The sequence below is a fragment of the Oncorhynchus mykiss genome, chromosome 31 (assembly GCF_013265735.2).
Source record: "Oncorhynchus mykiss isolate Arlee chromosome 31, USDA_OmykA_1.1, whole genome shotgun sequence".
Classification (NCBI taxonomy): domain Eukaryota; kingdom Metazoa; phylum Chordata; class Actinopteri; order Salmoniformes; family Salmonidae; genus Oncorhynchus; species Oncorhynchus mykiss.
In genome coordinates this window covers 30,611,974-30,629,928 of record NC_050571.1, presented here as the reverse complement: position 1 = coordinate 30,629,928, position 17,955 = coordinate 30,611,974, and the positions used below count along the sequence as shown (strand labels likewise).

The following is a 17,955-nucleotide window of genomic DNA, read 5'->3' as shown; positions in this document are numbered from 1 at the left end:
TTTTGTATCAAGACTGCCCAAATGTGCCTAATTGGTTTATTAATACATTTTCAAGTTCATAACTTTGCACTCTCCTCAAACAATAGCATGGTATTATTTCACTGTAATAGCTACTGTAAATTGGACAGTGTAGTTAGATTAACAAGAATTTAAGCGTTCTGCCAATATCAGATATGTCTATGTCCTGGGAAATTTACTTGTTTACTTACAACCTCATGCTAATCACATTAGCTTACATTAGCTCAACCGTCCAATCGGGGGACCCACCAATCCTGTAGAAGTTAAAAGACCTTCGCTAGAACTGTTTGTCCATCTTGAGATGCCGTAGCCAGTATACGCTTCCTCAAAATAGTCAGAATTTATTTACTTTTATTTAACTAGGCAAGTAAGTTAAGAACAAATTCTCATTTACAATGATGGCCTACGATAACTAAAGAAATCTGGCATAATTTTTATTATTTATTTTGCTGTGGAGATCTTAGCAACTAAGATGTTTGGTGCAGTATTTCTCAAGTGAAAAATGTACATGAAATCAAGTCCCTTAACGTTGAATGACAACAAACATTCAATTGAAGAATCCCTACTGTTGACCAATCACAGCCTCGATAATTTTTTTTGTGTGGATAAAAACCCTTGCCGGAGGCCAAAATGAACAAACATTTCACAAAATGTCATCATAATATATGCACAAACTGTTCCGAACTGTTTCGGATGGGAAGCATAGGGATGCATTAAAAGTGTGTTATCATAATTTTCACAATTTCACAGTCATTCCAACCTCACATTGTGGAAATATCTATAAAACACAGGGAAATCAGGTTTTTGACTGCACTGGACAGTTGATAATCTCTTGCTTAGCAAGAGTATTTTATAAACGGCAAAAGCTACAGAAGGTAGGGAATTAGGAGGGAATGTGCATGTCTCTGACAAATGTCTTGTGGATCCCAGCATCCAGAAAGAACAAAAACATTCTAATTTAGCAGGACATAATTGAATGATGCCCAGATTACTGTTTTAGAACAAAAGCACTATTCAGTCAAGACCCGTGTGGGGGCTGAGTTAGTCCAAGCAGAAAGCAACAACTGGGCAGAAGGTCAATAAACATAATAATTCTATCCGAAGGCAGTAGCCATTGGTGGATGTGACATTTGGGGAGAGAGCAATGATAATTGTTTATCTCCAGACAACAGTAGCAGGGAACCATGAATGGCTGTGATCTAACCTGGCATTTACAGACAGGGCCCACCCACTTTTTGGCCATGTTGAAGAGGCAGGGAAAAGGGGGTCTATTTTTCACAAATCTGTATTAGCTCTGTGGCTCTGATGACATATGCCAGAATCTTGGTCCACCCTCTCTCAAATGTGTTTACTTGAACAGGAAATATTTGAAATGGTTGACTTGTTTTTTTTTTTTTTTTACACAACAACAATCATACTACGCCTCATATTCATTCATATGGATTGGGGACATTGCTGCAGTAGCATCTTCATCTAGTTTGACAAAGATTTGATTCTTTAAGGAATTTATATAATTTATTGTCCAACCAACATAGTATAATCCCAGTGGTGCACTGAGATATTGTTTTCTCCTGAGTGGTGCAGTGGTCAAAGGCACTGTATCTCAGTGCTAGAGGCGTCACTACAGACCTTGGTATGATTCCAGGCTGTGTCACAACCGGCTGTGATCAGGGGTCCCATAGGGCAGCGCACCATTGGCCCAGCAGTGTCCGGGTTAGGGTTTGGCCGGTGTAGGCCGTCATTGTAAGTAAGAATTTGTTCTTAACTGACTTGCCTAGTTAAATAAAGGGTAAATAAATAAACACATTTCTCCAGGTTGGAGAGCACATCAGACTCTGAAACAAACTTACTAAATACAGACAGGCAAGAGTACTCCTCGGCTAGAGTCTCCCCTGGGGCCCTGCTAACAGTGCTATGAAAGGGCAGGATTTAATGTAATCATTTAATATCAAGCAATAAATGGATTACCCTGTTTATTGTTGTCTCAGCCTGTTTTGCTTTTCCTAGGGGTTTGAATTATGCCAGCCATTATAGAGTTCTGGTCTCGGGTGAACTGTTTCATGTTTCAGTTTCTGTAGACTAGTTATACTGAACCAAAATATAAATGCAACATGTAAAGTGTTGGTCCCATGTTTCATGAGCTGAAATAAAAGATCCCAGAAATGTTCCATACGCACAAAAGCTTATTTCTCAAAAATGTTGTGCACAAATGTGTTTACATCCCTGTTAGTGAGCATTTCTCCTTTGCCAAGATAATGTCACACTGCATGAGGAATAGGATGGCCACACCAGATACTGACTGGTTTTCTGATCCATGCTTCTACCTTTTTTTTAAGGTATCTGTGACCAACAGATGCATATCGGTATTCCCAGTCAGGGGAAATCCATAGATTAGGGCCTAATGAATTTCAGTTGACTGATTTCCTTATATGAACTGTAAGTCAGGAAATCTTAGAACATGTGAAATAAGGTAAGGAGGATAAATTATGATATTCTTGGCGAACATTTGTATTGAGTCAGTGTGTATGAATCAACTTCTACAGAGAACATTATTACAGATTCCCAGCCAAGCAAAACCAGTTTGGTGTCAGATTCCACGCAAGGTTAATATTGTTCCCTATTCCTTAATCCAAATCAAACAAGCTAACATATTACCACCAATAAACCTATTAGCATTGAAAAAACATAATCTTGTGTTTTTCTAGATCATGTTGTCTTGTTACTATACTGTATATCAACTACTTTTCTGTTGTTATTGTCTCCGTTTGTGATGTTAGGGGTCACATTTTGAACTGTATAGATTAATTAGTTAGGGACAGGTCGAAAATGCACTGTGGGTAGGGGGGTCCCAACTCAAGGTGTCATAAAATAAATTGCACCCCCCTCACAATATTACAAATATTTCCACATGACCCTCCCCATGACCCTCCCCTTGTACCCCTCAAATAAATTGCACACCCTCCCCCCTCATAGAACCAACAAAAAATCATGTTTAGGAACACAAATAACTGTAACGACCTTGTGTTTATAAACGTGGATATCGACTTTGCCACTTCAGCATCATTTTGTGGCACATTCGATGCCATGCAGGGCTACGGGCCAGAAGGTTAACGGTTCGCTGACCACCACAGACAAGCTCACTCTCCCTGGCTGTTTCCTACACTGGTTGAAGTGGATTTAACAAGTGACATCAATAAGGGATCATAGCTTTCAACTCTATTCACCTGGTCAGTCTATGTCATGTAAAAAGCAGGTGTTCTTAATGTTTTGTACAGTCAGTGTATATTATTTCCATTCAGTACAAAGATTTGTATAAGTGACCGGGGGTGCACAATAAAGTCTGGGATTTACAGCTCGCAGATACAGTATAGCCTCCAAGATGAGACTATTATGGGCAAAAGTGATAGATTATTTGTATTTGTCAAACGGCAGCCAACCATCGATCATCATGTCATCAGAATAAGACCTTCAATGTGTATTGAAAGGAGCATCAAGGTCATCACCATGCACTTTCGCCACTCTGTGAAGTTCATTATTATTTATTTAATATATCACCTAATAAACTTCATGCTTTCCCATGATGTCGTGACTTTTTTTGGTATTGTTTTTGTACTTTACTCACATTAAAAGGTTGGATGGAAACCTGGTTAATGTGAAGCCATTTTGAGGATGCTGAAATTATATTTTGAATGAATGTCCACATGACTACAGGATGTGGTGATTGACAGAGTCGAAAGCCTTGGCCAGATCAATCAATACGGCTGCACAGTAATGTTTCTTATCGATGGCGGTTAAGATATCGTTTAGGACCTTGAGCGTGGCTGAGGTGCACCCATGACCAGCTCTGAAACCAGATTGCAGAGAGGGTATGGTGAGATTCGAAATGGTCTGTAATCTGTTTGTTGGCTTGTCTTTCGAAGACAGAAAGGCAGGGTAGGATAGATATAGGTCTGTAGCAGTTTGGGTCAAGAGTGTCCGCCCCTTTGAAGAGGGGGATGACCGCAGCTGCTTTCCAATCTTTGGGAATCTCAGACGACCCGAAAGAGAGGTTGAACAGGCTAGTAATAGGGGTGGCAACAATTTCGGCAGATCATTTTAGAAAGAAAGGGTCCAGATTGTCTAGCCCGGCTGATTTGTAGGGGTCCAGATTTTGCAGCTCTTTCAGAACATCAGCTGACTGGATTTGGGAGAAGGAGAAATGGGGAAGGCTTGGGCGAGTTGCTGTGGGGGGTGCAGTGCTGTTGACCGGGGTAGGGGTAGCCAGGTGGAAAGCATGGCCAGCCGTAGAAAAATGCTTATTGAAATTCTCAATTATGGTGTATTTATCAGTGGTGACAGTGTTTCCTATCTTCAGTGCAGTGGGCAGCTGGGAGGAGGTGTTTTTATTCTCCATGGTGTCCCAGAACTCTTTTGAGTTAGTGTTGCAGGAAGCAAATTTCTGCTTGATAAAGCTAGCCTTGGCTTTTCTAACTGCCTGTGTATAATGGTTTCTAGCTTCCCTGAAAAGTTGCATATCACGGGGGCTGTTCGATGCTAATGCAGAACGCCATAGGACATTTTTGTGTTGGTTAAGGGCAGTCAGGTCTGGGGAGAACCAAGGGCTATATCTGTTCCTGGTTCTAAATTTCTTGAATGGGGCATGCTTATTTAAGATGGTTAGGAAGGCATTTAAAAAAAATAACCAGGCATCCTCTACTGACGGGATGAGATCAATATCCTTCCAGGATACCCCGGCCAGGTCGTTTAGAAAGGCCTGCTCGCTGAAGTGTTTCAGGGAGCGTTTGACAGTTGTTGCGTTAGGAATAGCCGCGTAGATTGGAGAGGAGGCAGCACACACGTTAAACTTTTCTGAATAACTAGGCCTGCCTGGAGCGTATGTGGCCACATTATTATAGGACGATCTGGGAGAAGGATGATCTACAAAAGACATCTCAGTATCGGAAGTTAAAACAATACACAGACGTGTCTACTACAGTGCCTTTCTAGACTGTATAAACTGTCGAGAGTAGATCCACAACTGATCCAAATTGAATTAAACATTCAAATCACAGGGAATTTGCGCCGTTATTCAAAGGACAGTTTTACTGCAGCCTAGAGTAGAATTTTGTACTCGCTTGAAAATAATAATGCAATTATTCATTGCATTGTGGTGTTGTAGGCTAGTCTAGGTAATTGTATTTTCACTAAACAATATCAATAGGGGAGTTTGTTGAGCAGCGTGTCTCATGTCTTCACTGTTCTTTCATGCACAATGATGCACCTGGCCTCTCCGCTCCCTATCAGCTATTCCTATGTGTTCTTGTGGATTCATATTTAAAAGTGATGCAGCTTTGAATTATTTTATGTGTGGTATGATTGTTAGTTAGAATATTGCAGACCTGGACAAACGATCCACATACCACTATTGTCACTATGAATGGTGGATAGTGGACAGTTAGACTGGTAGACTATATCGACCTGTGATATAGTAAAAGTTAGCTCTCAGAAAAGCATAGTGCAACTGGCTGGTAAAACATGCCTGGACATGTCTTACCAAAGTAAAATATATGAATAAGTATAGAGAGAAGAAAAGTGTTTTAGCTCAATTTTTTTTGAGCCCATTCAATTTTAACATAGTAATAGTCTAAGAAGACAAGTTAACATGTAACAGAAAGTAGTGGAGAAATTGATAATGCCTGTCATTATACTTTTCTTACGGAATTTCAGGTTAATTGAACTTTTGTATGATATCTGATGCATGCAAATGTTCCTTTTTTATGACAATCTTCTGTTCCCTCTATTTTGTGCCCCATATCCACTGAGTGGAGGCTGCTGAGGCGAGGGCGGCTCATATTAATGGCTGTAATAGAGCAAATGGAATGGCATGAAACACATATAAACCATGTGTTTGATACCATTCCATGAACTCCGCTTCAGTCATTACCACGAGTCCATCCTTTCCAAATAAGGTGCCACCAACCTCCTGAGATACTAGTGCATATAGGGAATGTGTATCTGGAGTGACATATAAGGAATGTTATCTAGTTCCTCAACACTATCACCTGCACACATACACAATCTATTGTTCTCTATTGCGTGCTCTTTCTCTCTCATATACCAACCTATAAACACACCTGCTGATGCCCTGCTGGGTATGCATATATGGATTGTGTAATAAAGAAAAATGCACTGCAAATTGACCTAAAAGTTTAATAGATCAACAATAACAAAATCCACCATATCATAGCAGTGACTGACTTTCATATCAACCTTTCAGTCAAAGCATTGAAGCCTAAAATGCCATCTCTGTAAGTTGATTGGCCTTTAGAATTTGCACAGCCTCTTCTTTACTCCGCCCCTATATTCTTTGATTGGGCACACTGTTACTGGAGCAGTTGGCAATGTACTGCAAGTTTTTTTTTTTTTACCTCTAGCTAAATGCCCAGACATGTAGCTTGATTTTTTGTAGCGGATCCGCATTGTTAACTGGGTAGGTGAACATCAAGAGAGATAGAGCCGTATCCATGCACTAACTTGTTGGAAAATGATCATCTGTACGAAAAAAATGGATTACCCCCTCGGAACCCAATGTCAGCGCGTCCAGAACCAGGTATTTTTCTTGCTACTAAAAAGCCAGTCAACATTCAAATGTACGATTAGCTAGCTGGCTAGTAATGAAGTTAAGTCGACTGTGTCGTTCATTCATTTGCCCAGAAAAAAACTTGAGGCAGATATTGTCTCCTTTCACGAAACTAATGTACAACTAACGTTAACTACAGTAGTACGTTAGATGGCTGCAGTCAGAACCACTTCATATGATGTTGGTTTTAGGCTCGAGCTAAACTTTGACTTTATCTAGCTGGCTAGCGGTAATTATTTAAATGTACTAGATAACTGTCTTGCTAACCCAGAAAACTGAATTGATAACTAACGATAGATGACAGTTGACCAGGGGCAGGTGAGCAGCTAACTATCTAGTGGCTCGTAGTTTAGCTAGTCTGCCAATTAACATGAGCGAGGTATTAAGTTTGCTCTAGTTTACTACTAACGTTACCTAGTGACTTATTGTTTCTCGTCTCTGAAATAACATAGCTACGGTAGTTAACTAGTTTAACTAACGTTAGCCAATGTGCCAACGGCAACAATGGCCATACATTGTCAGTCTGGCTAGGTAACTAGCTACTTGAGGGAAATATACAATTTTAAGAATGTTATCAGTCAATGAATGGGAAGTTGCTGTTGCAAAATGGTTTAGTCAAAAAGCTTGCTAATCAGTTAAGCGAAATATCAAAATTATGTGGACAGGACATACCCATTAAACTAAATTTAATGGGATTGAGTGGTTACCTAGAATGTAGCTAGCCAAAATGGATTGGCAACTAACATCTGTTAATATGCTAACTATAATACCTTTCATCCTGATGTCTTTGCATTATAATCGTATTTTTCCAGGCCAGGTTTGATATGCAGTGCTATCAGCCGCCTACTCTTTTTCTCTTTTTGCGGAAGAACGTGATAATGACATTATCTCTAGAGATTTGCTCGTGCAGAAAAGTGTCTGCTAATACAATGTCATTCTATAATTATGGCGTCAGTCTCTTATGACGGTTTACAAAGAATCTCGCTAGCTAACGAACAAAGGTTGTCGTTGACAATCAGAATTCGAGGAGCTGATTTTTCTGTTGTTTCAATCGGACTAATGCATTGTCCTCTGCCGTAATGTAACACGTTTGGTAAATATATTTGTTTGGTGTGTCTTTTTTTTCACTAAGATGTTGACTTCTTTGTGCTCTGTGATGCTGGGTGCACTGCCAATCAAATTTGTTTTTCTCTTTTCCATGCTGTTTTTCCCATGTTCAGCCGAAAGGGGGCAGTGCGGATAGGATAACTTGTTTACTGCAATTCAACATTCAGAAGTTGCTAGAACAATAGAGGAATGTGATCAGTGACATGAATTCCTTAATATTTGATATGAATATAAACTTGACCAATACCTATGCTTTGTCTACAAGTGCACTTGCAAGTAGGGGTTTAGAGACCTATGTTCAATGCAATTCATGTACATGTCAGGTGCATCTTTTATGTCCTGCAGCAAACCTGTCTTAAATTTGAAAAATTATGATAAATACCTTAAGAGATTTGCACAAGGCGTTTGCAGATTTGACTAGACAGGAGCAATATGCTGATCATGTTTATGCGAGGTGTATATATCTCATTTGAATAAATAAGATGTTTACAGTTTGGACATTTGTTGCCGCACTGGTGGCATATTGTTGCACCATGTATTTGGGTGTTCTCTCTTTGCGCAGAATCAAAAACATCACATCATAAATAAGCTTGCTGCAAAGTGCGCACACTGGCCCAAAGTAGGGTCCCCTTCTAGACTATTGCTCCCCTTATCTCCTCTCAATTAAAGTGCCACAGATAAATGGCAGGTGGCGAAAACGGTCTTATCTACTGCCATGCATATGCATTGGCCATTCTTAGGCATGGTTTTAGTTTGAAAAAGAAGCAAGTCGGAGAGGGTTGAAAGGGGGGGATTATGAATGTGTACCTAACCAGGTTACAACAGATAAAGTAAGTAAAGTAACCTGATATTCTCAAATACCTTGTGTGCATTAGGACTTGTGTTTCTAGTCTTTATTTTCAGCTCTATGTAAGCTGGAAAGAGTACAGAGAGTAAAGAGGTTTGTTTGTGTTTGTTATCCTGTCTTTTTATGTAGGCACCCTATAATCTGGCTTTACCTGTCTGTCGCCTTTTTCGGAAGTTTTGTTTTGTTATACAAGTTTGCCTGTGTCTCCATATGAATTCTGGCATGTTTGTGTTGGTGGTCTATGGCTGCTGTCCTGCCCAGCTCCCCCCTCCTCTCCCCCTACGGGCTGCAGCTGGCTGTTTTGCACTCCTCCCTGGGTTCAGGTTGCAGAGCCAAAAACAGGTCTCGGCGTTTGTGTTTCTGGTGAAGAGGGACGAGTCTGTTAAAGGCAGGCAGCTGGGACACTAGCAGAGCAGCACATGACAAGGACGGACCCCTTCAGCCTCACTCAGAATGCAGATTGAATATCCACTCTCTCCTCCTCCATCTGCAGCTGACCCCCTCCCCTACAGCCCCCTGCACTACCTCATCCGCTCCCTCACTCCCTCCCTCTGTCACATTTACCCTTGGAACGACTACTGGCATAATTTTTCTACTCGTCTTTGTTCTCATCTCTGCATACCTCTCATTTCCTCTTTCGTACTCAACAATTTATAGGCCATTGTTGTCTGTTTCCTTAACCCCTTTTCCCATCTTTGTTTGTTTCTTCTACATCTTTCCCTCCCACCCCCTCACCACTGACACTTTCTTTTGCATCTTGTTATACCCTGTGATGTTCTCTGATCAGTAAACAAATGTATGGATGTATGTAGAACTGACGTAAATTGTAATTTCCTGTCTGGGACTGATGCCGTTTCAATTTGACTAGGCAACTTTTTATATTGGAACATGTCCAAACATGTTGGAGATTGATATCCCTATTAGAGCATACCAAAATGTTCAATGAATCTACCCAGCCCTTATAGAAAATTTAGGCCAAATGTATGCCGGTGTGATAGTTTGAAGTGTCTGGGATTTTTCTGGTCTGGTTTGATTCATTAGTGACCCATTTTTTTAAATAATGCCGACAACAATGAACAGAAAGACTAGTTCCATGTCTTCAGAATCAGACCACTCATCGTGCCTTTTAAATGGTGACTGACCTGTTGAGCGTGCCTAACGTATTTGTCTTGACTGCGGCTCTGGGAGCCTGTTTTTCTGGGTCAGCTGCGAGGTGGGGTGTCGTCAGGCTTGGTTATCAGGCCCTGCTGAAATGGGATATATTTACAAGGGGAGTGGGTCATGGAGTCTCAAGCTCAGTGTGTCTTGGTTGGGAATGGGGTTCTATCTGGGACACTGACTGGTCTGGAGCGTTGTCATTCCAGCTTTAACGCAACGATTGGACATACAATATTAATAAAACACATTAATATGGTGTCATGGCCACAGCACCATGGCAGGCTTTATAAAGCCTGGGGAGAGCTGGGAGAGCCCTGACACTATTCCCCACCCACTGAAATTCAACTCGGAAGTGTTTTATTCGCTTGTATGGAACTTGATTCTCAGAAAGTTCCTCGAAATCTCCTTGGAGGCTTGGTTGGACAGAGTTCTTAGTGGGAGTTTCTTGAGGCTTGTTTATTGATGCCTGTTGAAGCCAGAGAACCCCATCAAGGAGTGTGGGGCCACAAATCAGTTGTGTGCGCGTGCGCAGACGCATGTCTGTAGGGTTGTGAGTCACAAACACCTGTGCCAGAGATATTGGTATTAGACAGGCAAGGCCACAGTCAGAGTTGAGTTCCCATTTTACTTGAAAGTGGGTCGGGGTACAAGTCAGCGTGTCAGAGCTTTCAGTCCTGTTTGCTATGCTCTCCGTCACTGAACCTCCTCATCTTCTCGCTCTCCAAACGCCTCCACACATCCATACCGTGCATGCTCTATATAGGCCTACCATCAGATTGACAGGCAATAGCTGTTGCGTTGTGAACGAGGACTCATACTTGAAGGACATAGACATGGAATGCAACATTTTAATCATTGAGGCAATGAATTCCATGGACTGTCAGCAGAGTGATTAAACTCCCTATGCCTATCCTGTTCCCCCTCTTGACATCCACCAGCATGTTGTATTCAGTTTATATTGGAAGGCTTTGTACCTAATGCTGGAGGAAGAGCAGCGCCACCTGCTGGTTAAGGCGCAAAGTGTTTTTTTTTATATGAAACTGCGAAGCCAGGGAGATATGATGGTCAAATGCCAAGGAGTTATTCCATAAGGCAGTGGAACTAAATAACGACTACTGATATAGCTTTGGTATGACGGGGGTCATAACTCTCCACAGTGGTGGGTTACTGAAAACACTAGGCTCTGCCAGCAGAGGTTGCTGAGCCACTTGGCCCCTAGGTAAGCTGGCCTGGCTTCTCACATTTCACACACTGGGGAACAGACTCAAGACCTGTTCTCAGCCTCTCTCTCTCGCTCACTCGCACCCCCCCCCCCCCCCCCCCCCAGTGCTAACAACTTTTCCTAGAAGCCGTTGTGTGTTAGAGGTAATAAATGTCTTTAGCCTTTACAAAACCAGGCCCTATCAGTCCATATTTCTCTTGGCTGATGTCTCTCCTCCCCAGCCAGTCTCTCGCTCTTTATTCCTCCTTCATTGCTGTGGTTCTTCCCTCATTGAGGCCTCATCCAGTTCCAGTCTGGTAATTTCCCCATCCACCCGAGTTCCTCTGCTCTTCTCTACTCGGGTTATCAGCTTCTCTCATTTTAAAATGGAGGGTTTTGAGCACTTTTGGCATTATTCAGGGTACCACTTTTAATTCACTGTTGTCTCTTTGCATCCTCCTATGACTATTGATCTGTTTGTCTTTTGGTATATCCTCCCTGGTACTGTGAATGTGTGGGATGCCGGGCTCTTTTTTTCCTTTACCGGCAGGTCTTTCTCTGCCTGAAAAGTGTGCAGAGCGGCCTTGTTTGTGTTTTGCAGGGGAATATTGTGAGGAATGTCTAGTGGAACAAAATCTCTGCTGCTGTTACAAGAAGGCTCCTGTCGATGGATTGATTCAAAGTTCATAACCCACAGCTCAGTCCTGACGTGCCTGAGATGCACAGACTGAGTGTAGGTTGACACCACAGGGACCTTCAAAACAGAGGCTGTCAGCCTGCTTATGAAAAATCCTGCCATTTTTTTTTATTTTTCATCTTGTTATCAACATTGATTTTCACCTGGCAAGGAGGAAGATACATAGACCTTGTTGGCACTTGCTGTGTGCGTTCAGTCGGTGACATATTGTCTCTGCCACCTGTCTCACCGTCCTCTTCCTCTGGTCCTGTCCAGGTGATGAAGGTGAACGCCGAGAAGGAGCGGGCGTCGCTGCGGTGCATGAAGGCTCTGGCCAGCAGGGGGTGTGTGGACGCCGTGTCCCAGCAAATGGCCTCTCACCCCCAGTACCTGGAGAGCTTCCTCCGTACCCAGCACTACATCCTCCACATGGACGGCCCCCTGCCCCTGCAGTACCGCCACTACATCGCCATCATGGTGAGGCCACTGGAACCACGCATGATGCACAGAAATGCATCTTGTATCTGCACCAATCATGCACACCCACACATAGTTGCATACACTTGCACAGACAAGTAAACACCTCATTCCGCCCACACTCAAGGACACCAAAGCACTTTCATATACATAAACAGTCACCCGTACTCGGCTTGGCCCACCCACGCACAATGACAGAAACGCGGTCAACATGCTGGAGACAAGCCTGTTACTGTTCTAGATGTACTTGTATTTAAGTCCTCTCCCCATGTCTCCCAGGCTGCAGCACGGCATCACTGTGGCTATCTGGTGTCTCTGCACTCTGCCCATTTCCTCAGGGTGGGGGGCGACCCGCTGTGGCTACAGGGGCTGGAGGCCGTCCCTCCTCGCCTACAACACCTTGACCAACTCAATAAGGTTCTTGCCCACCAACCCTGGCTCACCGCCCACTCACACATACAGGTACCACAGGAACCAGCTCTTATAAAGAATATGTAACATTTGTGCTTTTAGTGTTATATCCCTGATCAGTACACTTACATTCTAGTCATTTAGCAGACACTCTTATCCAGAGCAACTTACATCAGTAATTTAGGGTTAAGTGCCTTGCTCAAGGGCACATCAGCAGATTTTCACCTAGTCTGCTTTGGGATTCGAACCAGCAACCTTACGGTTACTGGACCAACACTGTCTACTCTCCACCATGAGGCCTACTCTCTGCTGTGTCCTTCCCCCACCAGGCGTTGCTGAAGACAGGAGAGCAGTGCTGGTCTCTGGCTGAGCTGGTTCAGGCTGTAGTGCTCCTGGCCCACTGCCACTCCCTCTGTAGCTTTGTTTTTGGCTCGGGCACTGACACCGACCCCGTCCCCCTTCCCAGAGCCCCCAACGGCACCCCCCCGGGCTACTGCCTCTGTGACGCTGCCAACGGCAACGTTAGCGTGCCGCAGCCTCTCACCTCACCCTCAGAACACACAACACGACGACGGGTAAGTGTTGTGTGCCGTATCAGACTGAATATGACGTCCGAGCTATTCCACAACAGATCGTTGCCTGAAACCACAGTCGCATGTCTCTTCACTCTATTGTCTCTCTCCTTCTCTTGGCAGTCTCTGGACTCCAGTTGTGAGATGGTGTGTTTGAAAGAGAGGATCCAGAAATCCCAGGAGGAGAAAGAGAGGAGGGGGGAGCATCTTTTACACACCCAGACACTGCAGCACACAGGTACACTGTTCCCCCTCACTTTCACACCCGATGCTGTGAGAGCTAAACTCATGGGTGAACATTGAATGACGGATCCCTCCTCAACTATGTTTATTGACCCTCTCACTGTCACCTCCCAGATGTGGAAGATGAGGAGGAGATGACCTACTCTGCAGACCCCTCTCGTTTCATAACAGACCCTGAGTTTGGCTACCAGGAGTTTGCCCGTAGAGAGGAAGACCACTTCCAAGTGTTCCGGGTGCAGGTAAGTACACAGCTGATATTATATACGGCTTATATTCTATGTTGGAATATGTGACACCCTTCTGGGAGGCGACAGGTGTCCATGTCAGTAAAGTAGCGAATCAGCCCTCATAGAATATGAGTACAATATACTGTCTCATATGTCTATGGGTCTATAGATAGCTGAGGTGTAACAGGAACCATGTGAGTATTTCAGGTTTGTTTGACTGTGTGTTTTCTGTCTGGAAAGGACTACTCCTGGGAGGACCACGGCTTCTCCCTGGTCAACCGGCTGTACTCGGACATCGGGCACCTGCTGGACGACCGTTTCCGCAGCGTCACGGCCCTCCCCTCGTCCCACGGGCCTGACCTGAAGAGAGCCACCTGGAACTACATCCATTGCATGTTGGGGATTAGGTGAGATCACGCTACCAGTCTGCACACACACACACCGGCACAAGCGCACGTCAGACATACACACACGGCCTTCACAGAGAGTTATTGTAAAGTGAGATGCTATCATAATCATATGCATTGCAGCCAGGTTGGTCCTAGGATTCAATGTTTGTGATTCGCTGCAAAGGACCAGCTTGATTCTCATTCACGTTTGTGTTTGTGTGTGCGCGCAGGTACGACGATTATGACTATGGGGAGGTAAACCAGTTGCTGGAGAAGGAGCTGAAGCTTTATATCAAGTCTGTGGCCTGCTACCCTGATGCCACCAAGACCCCGCTGTGTCCCCTGCCCTGGGCACCACTCAAACCTTCTGAGAGGGTACGCACCCCAACTCATACCAATACACCCTGCGTCCATATACAGCTGAACTATATACTGGAAGTAAATCTACCGCATCAAATGCAAGGCGGTAGTTTGTGTTCTATGTTTCACCCTCCACCACATTCCATCTTTTCCAGCTCTCTAATGATATGATCCTCTTTTTTTTTCTCTCTCTTAGATCCATGTGAACTTGCTTATAATGGAGGCTCGGTTACAGGCTGAGCTTCTGTATGCTCTGAGAGCCATCACCCAGTATATGATAGCTTAGGTCAGTTGGTGAGAGGGAGAGGCACAAAGTTACAATCGCCAACAGTACAGAAAGACCCAGTTAGGAGGCCTCAGGGTTGGGAACCTCTTTACAGCAGGCAGGGATATGGGGAAGAGACTGGCAATTATGAGGGAGAAAGAGCAGCATGCAATGCAGCCATATCCTGCAAATGTGCGACTCTGTCCTATTTCGCAGTTAAAAACTAGGGAAATATATATAATGCAATCCTTTAAGCTCTATTTGCGTGATATGCACACTGCAGTGGAAAGCTCTTTGCCAAAGTCGACACAATCCCTCTCTTCCCCTCTCTCTGCCTTCTCATTTTCCAGTCTGCGAGGTTGGTCTGTCCACTTCATTCGATGTATTTTCCTCTTATCAAACATATCTGCTCTTGATGGTTAATGTGCAATTATATTACTATTATAATAGATATTCATTATTTTCATTTTTAGTAATGTATTGTTTAGCTATGTCTCGATTCTGATGACTGTGATGATGAAAGCAGATGGTTGGTTCTGCAGTGTAGCAAGGAGATGTGTACCCATGGCCAACACAATACCCTCTTTCTTGGTTTGGGATTATTTTTGTCTTTTCAACATTGCATTTGTTCAAAACCAATTGTTTATCCTTTTTTTATTGGATTGAGTGAATGTTTTGGTGAGATATTGCCATAGTTTGTCTTGTTACAGTCCTTGTTGGTGTAGGTAGGTGGTAAAGGTGATGGACAATTGTTCATCGTAGCTCCCTTAACGTTTCACATTTTTACTGAAGGTTCAAGAACAAAACCCAAACACTGCAAGATGATATCAAACAACTATAGTTCCTTTTTTTAAAAGCACTTTTTAGATATATAGATATATATTGTAGGTAGCGCAGAGATGGAGATCCATGTTGGTCTGTCTTTTCTTTCCACTGTATGGTGTCTAATAGAAATTATACACTGGGCGGTTCGAGCCCTAAAATGCTGATTGGCTGACAGCCGTGGTATATCAGGCCATCTACCACAGGTATGACAATACATTTATTTTCACTGCTCTGATCACCTTGGTAACCAGCTTATAATAGCAATAACAACAGCCCTTAGCCATGGTATATTGGCCATATACCACATCCCCTTGGGCCTCATTGCTTAATGATCCTGAGGCTGCTTCTTGGGTCCCTCTGTGTTCCGATCAGCTGATCTCCACTCCTAGTGACCCTGTAACCCTAGTCGTCTTGTGTATGTGGAGTAGTGCAGGGTCTCACATGGTCCTGACAGGCCGTGGCCCCAGATCTGAAGGAGATCAGAACTCACTTCAGTATCTTCGATAAATCTGCAATCACTACGGTTATTTAAAAAATATATTTTAACTTTAAGAAACGCAAAGAGTTGGCCAAAGTAATGTTTTGTAGAGTGAAAAATAAGCTCAGCCATATGAATGTCAATTTTTATATTGATGTGCTCTGGCATAGATCAAATGAAGGAATCTCCATTTCAAAGAACCATCCCTAAAACTGCATTGATGCATTTAAGTGGTTGTTGAAGGTCTGTAGAACTCTGAACTGGAATATTGCAACATAAAAGTCCCTGCAAGTGACCTGCATTGAGTTTGAATTGATGTTAAGCATACTCTACTATGCTACAGAAGATGTAGACTAAGGATAAAATGTCATCAATGGTCTGTGTACGATCTTATGCATGTGAAAAGTAGGTCTGTCTTTTTCAATTATTTATTTGGCAAGCTTTATGACCTAAAAGAAAAATGCTGATTCATGGTACAATTTGCAGAACAGCGTGGGTAGGTACTGCAAACTAGATTTTTAAAATGCAATTATATCATTTTTTTTGTTTTACACTTTTTTTTGTCAACTTTGCATTACAGTACTATAATTGTTGAGTTCTTGATGTTGCTTCTGGGTTCGCTGCTATATCCTGCCTGTTGCGCTGCATCCTGAATATTTTAGAGGCAGCAGGGTGGAAGACCCTTTTCAATAGGCTCGACCGTTTTGAAACGACAGGAGAGAAGAAGAAGAAAATGCATATCAACAGAAGTGCTTTTTAGTGCAGGTGCCTTTAGGCCAAACTGGACTGGTGCTTGAGTGGGCAGACATGACTACTCTGGGCTAAGTGAGGGCCTTGCTAGAGCAGACTGCCCCGATGGCTCCTCAGGAACTGTGGAACTGTTCTGTGGCCCATATAGAACGGCCAGTGCCATAACCACTGGACACAAGTATGCACAGTGGCTCGTCTGCTACCCACCTTTTTGCGGGAAAATGCATTGAAATGAGTTGACGTAGATGTACTGTAGCGCAAAAGAGCACTACAGTCCTCATTGGCTGCTCGTCAACACCTCTATGACATCGTTATGGCTCCAAATGCAGGAGCGAAAGAGTCTGTTCCTGTCTGAAGCTTCCGACCACCAGGCCAAGGAACCAAAACGATAAGAGCCACTGACACAGAGATGGATGTTACAGTTGTTCAATATTTACCACGTAAATGAATGGACAATAAAATAAACAAAAAAAAAGTGAAACATAAGTTAAAAAAACAAAAAAAACTGTTTTTGGAAATGTGAAGACTTATTTTTTCTATAAAGATGTTCTATCAAGCGAGTGTGTTTCCACTTCTTTTCTTTTTACTGGGGTTACTTAATTGTGCTTTCACATTTGCCATATGCTGCACTCCTCTCATATTCAAATCTAAATCAACAGTGTGTACAACTGAAGGACTCGACTACAGTAGTACCTCAAGGAAACCAGTTTAGTCATACCATTCACAGTACTATTGTAATAAGATACATTCAGAAATGTAAATAGCACATATTTCCCGAAAAATATAATACAAAGCTGGTGTCACAGTTAAAAGGATGGTTGTCTTAGATCATTGAGGAGGAGTAAGGATGAGGCTAGCCTGGATCCATAACAGAATCTGAGACAGACGGCATCGTGATTTGAGCATGCCTGAAATCAACTCAACACGCATCTCCAATCAATGGCCGAGTTCCCTTCTGATCCCTCACCCCTGTGATCATCTTACTGAGAAATCCACATTTAACCTATCATGCTGTTGTGCAATAAGGAACAACCACACAGTTGTGCTCATATTGCTAACAGTTGATATGTCTGTCACTAACATCGGCAAAGTCAGTATGACATCTGCACATTGATCTGATACTAGTACTCCCTGTATATAGCTTCATTCTTGTTACCATTTGTATTTTTTTAACGGCTTTGTTGATTTGATTGCTTTTGAGGGACTAACTGATGCCGGTTATAAGTGACAGGATGAAAGATGAATGAACTTGGTTCAGCTCTTTTCTTATTCTATTCTCCATTCCACTCACACCAGTGTCCTCACATACTCCTATTTTCTGATTCTCGGAAA

At 43.0% G+C, this 17,955-nt stretch overlaps 1 protein-coding gene across 1 annotated transcript; it reads left to right on the top strand.

Moving 5' to 3' along the window:
• Positions 1 to 6,375: 6,375 nt before the first annotated feature.
• On the top strand, positions 6,376 to 17,183 carry LOC110504991 (sestrin-3). Its single transcript, XM_021583915.2, has 9 exons — positions 6,376 to 6,607; positions 11,903 to 12,103; positions 12,383 to 12,565; positions 12,844 to 13,089; positions 13,210 to 13,324; positions 13,444 to 13,568; positions 13,797 to 13,963; positions 14,176 to 14,320; positions 14,502 to 17,183. The coding sequence occupies exons 1-9, from the start codon at positions 6,542 to 6,544 to the stop codon at positions 14,589 to 14,591; spliced, it is 1,338 nt and encodes a 445-aa protein (XP_021439590.1). The 5' UTR covers positions 6,376 to 6,541; the 3' UTR covers positions 14,592 to 17,183.
• The last annotated feature ends 772 nt before the right edge of the window (positions 17,184 to 17,955 follow it).

Excerpts from the sequence above, each read along its gene's own strand:
- LOC110504991 (XM_021583915.2), top strand. The coding sequence starts at position 6,542 with ATGATCATCTGTACGAAAAAAATGGATTACCCCCTCGGAACCCAATGT. Across the intron at positions 6,608-11,902 it reads GTCAGCGCGTCCAGAACCAG|GTGATGAAGGTGAACGCCGA; the intron begins GTATTTTTCTTG and ends GGTCCTGTCCAG. Across the intron at positions 14,321-14,501 it reads CACTCAAACCTTCTGAGAGG|ATCCATGTGAACTTGCTTAT; the intron begins GTACGCACCCCA and ends TCTCTCTCTTAG.